This window comes from Microtus ochrogaster, chromosome 2, assembly GCF_000317375.1.
Source record: "Microtus ochrogaster isolate Prairie Vole_2 chromosome 2, MicOch1.0, whole genome shotgun sequence".
NCBI lineage: Eukaryota > Metazoa > Chordata > Mammalia > Rodentia > Cricetidae > Microtus > Microtus ochrogaster.
The window spans coordinates 66228298-66232417 of NC_022010.1; the positions used below are offsets into that span (position 1 = coordinate 66228298).

Here is a 4120-nt window from a genome sequence, read left to right on the forward strand (position 1 = left end):
GACCAGCCTGGTCTACAGAGCTAGTTCCAGGACAGGCTCCAAAGCCACAGAGAAACCCTGTCTCGAAAAAACCAAAAAAAAAAATTATGTAATTATTATACAATTAATAATTACTAATCAGTTATTATTTCTGTCTGTGCATGAAGGTATTGCCTGTGAGTAACCTCTTCAGGTTTGATTATGCTAATATGTATTCTAAATGCCTCTGAACCTCATTTTATTTTCCCTTCACATCCTGTAACCCAAGATGCCTCTTGATGGTTTCTGTTACTGAGGCCTTCCTGTACTTATCTAAATCACTTGTCCAGATGTCATATGACTTTAAGTTCTTCTAATGATTACTCATTTAGTAAGTGATGTCAGGTAGAAATGTTCTAACCAACGAATAAGGATAGGTTTCGTATAATGATTTTAATAAGTTACTCTGTCAGATGGTGTTTTTAAAACTGGAATAATCTTTCTGGTGAGATACTTTAAAAATCAGTTTCTCTGATTTTCTATGTGTGCCCGAGGGTATGGAGAACATGCCTCTGCTTTACCTTCAATCACAAATGTTTTATTACCATGGTTTATACTAATGTTCCTTCAAATCTTACACTGAGAGTTATGGTTACAGGAAAGAACTCCCATACCTAGTTAATGTGGTACTGGTGAGTGAGCCCAGGGCTTCATGTGTGCTAGGCAAGCACTCGACCAACTGAACTACATCCTTAGCCCTACAAAAATACCCTTTTAAAGTTTTAGATATTGGAGAATGAAAGGGATATGGTAGGCAAGTTCTTAATCTTGTGAAGTTCTTCTTATTATCTCCCCATCCCTTTAATTGTAGAGATTAGGATCAAGGCTGGAGCCATAAACATGCTAGGCATATACTCTTCCATTGAACTGTGTTCTGAGCCTGGAGTTTAGATTCTCAAACAGACCCTTCTGTGATGCTGCAAATGCTCTTAATTGTCTTGTCTAATGTGATGGCCATTAGCCACATGTGAGCACTGAATACCTGGAGTGTGGCCATTGGGAATAAGGAAAGTTTCTAGCTGTATAATATCACTTAATCTAACTGTCAGATGAGTGCAAGACTTCTATACCGATGATACATTCTAGAGGTTTAAGAGGGTGGGGACAAAGATAAAGTAGGCAACAGAATAGTTTCACATAATGATTTTACCTGGAGGAAAAAAAAAATGGACAATGAGCTATAACTAGGAAGGTTCTTTATATAGGATGGCTATGTTGATGAGGCATCAATAAATACAACATAAGTAAGTTATGAAGTTATAACTTTTTTTTTTTACTTTACAGCTTTGTATGTTGGCGTGGGAACCCTTATTTGACTAAAGAATTCCTTTGGAAACCTGTCTTAGCTACGGTTTCTATTGTTGTGAAGAGACACCATGACCTGCACCTCTTATAAAGGAAAATGTTTAATTGGGGTAGCTCACAGTTTCAGCGGTTTAGTTCATCATCATCATGGTGGAACATGGTGGCACACAGGCAGACATGGCGCTACTGAAGGAGCAGAGAGTTCTACATCTTGATCCGCAGGCAGCAGGAGGCAAACTGTCTGCCACACTGAGTCTAAAAGGAGACCCCAAAGCCCACCCCTACTCCAACAAAACCACACCTCCATATAGTGTCACTCTCTTTGGGGACCAGTTTCTTTCAAACCACCATAGAACCCAAGTTCCAAATTTTATAATACTTTCCCAGGTTTCTGTAATTTTAAATACCTGCATTTTCCCCCTTCTAGGCCTGAGTTATCATCCCCGGTTCCTGCTGGTGATACCTCAACATTTACAGGTATGCTTTTTTGCTTTCATTCACCTTTATTTCCTAGCTATTGAAGAGTTAAGACAGTTTTTTTAAGCAAGTATAGGTTTTTGGCTCACATTTTAAAAATATCAGTTCCCCCTTTATTTTTGTATTGCTCAAGAAAAAATATTTTTTACTTGGTTCGTGATATTATGCTGTGTGTACTTTAAGAGTCACATGAGTGTGATGCATGAATTATTTTAAGACAGACACTTAGGTTGAAGGTAAAACCTTCAACGTTGTGTGACTTTCCTGGTACAAGGGTTTCCTGACACATCCTAGGGTGTGTAGGACATCCTTTAAGCTCTGTATTCTTTTTAAAGTTCAAAAGATTTTCATAATTTTTGATTTAGAATTTTTAAAATTTAATTTTGTTGCTTGTGTGTCTTTGTCTCTGTCTCTGTCTCTCTCTCGTGTGTGTGTGGTCTGTGTGTGTGTGTGTGTGTGTGTGTCTGTATGCAAAGTGTACGTATTGCCTGGGGAGGTCAGAAGAGGGTATCGGACCAAGTGCAGTGTCAGATCCTCTGGAACTGGAGTTACAGGCTGTGTGATGTGGGTGTTAGGGACCAAACTAGGGTCCTCTGGATGAGCAGGAAGTACTCTAACTGCTGATGCATCTCTCCAGTCCCAAGTTCTGTATTTCTTGTAAATTAGTCAGTCTCTTTCTCTCCCTGTTTCTTCCTGTCTCCTTTCTCACCACTCCTTCCCCATTCCTTTCTTCTTTTCTTCTCTTTCCCTCTTCTTTCTTTTTGCTAGGGATTGAACCCAAAGGCATTTTTCATATTAGGGAGGTACTCTACCAAAGGATACGGCCAAGCCTTTATTATTTTTAATAAAAAGTATAAACTTCTTTTTGTTAGAAATTTTGAGCAGATACAAAAATAGAATAGCATGATGTGGCTCCGTTTTGATGGTTGTTAAATAATGGCCAAGCTACAGTTTCATAAGTCAAGCATATTTATGAACTTTAGTGCCTGTTTTCCTTTACTAACTAGATATCCCGAGAAATAGAGACTTTCTTTTTGTATCTTCATATCTATATTAGAGCCTGACACACTAAATAAACAAAAAACCTACTTGTTTAGTGAATCATAATTATTAAGATTCTAGGAAGCCTCTACAAATGTCTCTTGAGTTTATAACTAAAAAAACCCTTCAGTATAAGAAAGCAAAGGACTTATAAGAATGACTTTTGAAATAAGTCTTTAATTCCTGATGTGAATTCTGGATTACTCAAGGACTAATGCCATGTGTGTTTTGTTTTCTGCTTAGGTACTATTCCCAGTGCTTCGTATCCAGGGGTGGCCTCAGAGAGCAGTGTGGTGTCGCCAGAGGAGAGCGTAAGTCCAGCTCTGCTTTGTTGCTTTCTAACATGGAGTATGTGGGTTAACAGTGTTTATTCCATTTCTAGACTACAAAGGACTTCACACAGTGCGTGGCTCTGAAAAATATTATGAATTCTAAATCCAGCAATTCAGATGTCTGATGTCCCTTGGAAGAGCTGAATAAGTCTGTCTAATTGGTAAATTTTTGATAGAGGATTTCTGAGAACCTCTCAGGCTGATAAACAAATGACCTTCTAGCCCTTAGCAGATTGGGCCTTAACATCCTTTGAGAGAAAGGAAATAGATTTTATTCGCTTTAAAATTCTGAAAGTGCTCGTGCCTTTTAAATGCACCCTCATCAACAGGAGCCTGTCTACTAAAGGCACCTAGAGATGAGGGTCCACTACCAAAGAGTACAGGGTGAAGAAAGGAGTGTACCCTGCCCAGGCAGATGGAAGCAAATTATTGAAAGGTGTGTTCAGTTCTGGGTTGGGAGATGGCTCAGTAGAGGGAACACTAGAGATGCAGAAGTAAGAAATGAATTCAAATCCCCAGTGTGCCCACTTAGGAAGCCAGGCAGCCATCACGGTCCATCTGTATCACTCTCCTCTACAGCCACGCAGGCACGGCAGCCTGCTGTTTCACCCTCACAGAAAGCTAGACAGGCACAGAAGTCCTCGTGTATCATCATAGAAAGGCAGGCTGTCAGGGAGTCTGCCTGTATCACCCCAATAGAAAGCCAGACAGTGACACAGCCCGCCTGCATCACCCCCATAGAGAGCTAGGCAGCCTTGCAACCTGCTCGTATCTTCCACATTAAAGTCGGCAGGCAGCCCGACCTTATCACCGTCACAGAAAGGCAGGCAGCTACCGCAGCCCCCTGTATCCCAGAGCTGGCTCCTCAGCCAAAGCTGGCAGGCTAGAGTAACTGAATCTATGAGTCCTGGGTTTTGTGAAACACTCTCCCTCAGTGAGAGAAACGG

At 40.5% G+C, this 4120-nt stretch overlaps 1 protein-coding gene across 1 annotated transcript in view; it reads left to right on the forward strand.

Moving 5' to 3' along the window:
* The window catches only part of Impg2 (interphotoreceptor matrix proteoglycan 2), a 76043-nt gene that overhangs the window by 19066 nt on the left and 52857 nt on the right, over nt 1-4120 (forward strand). Inside the window, 2 exon segments of the mRNA XM_005345137.1 lie at nt 1751-1800; nt 3085-3152. Coding sequence (XP_005345194.1) covers nt 1751-1800; nt 3085-3152 — 118 coding nt within the window.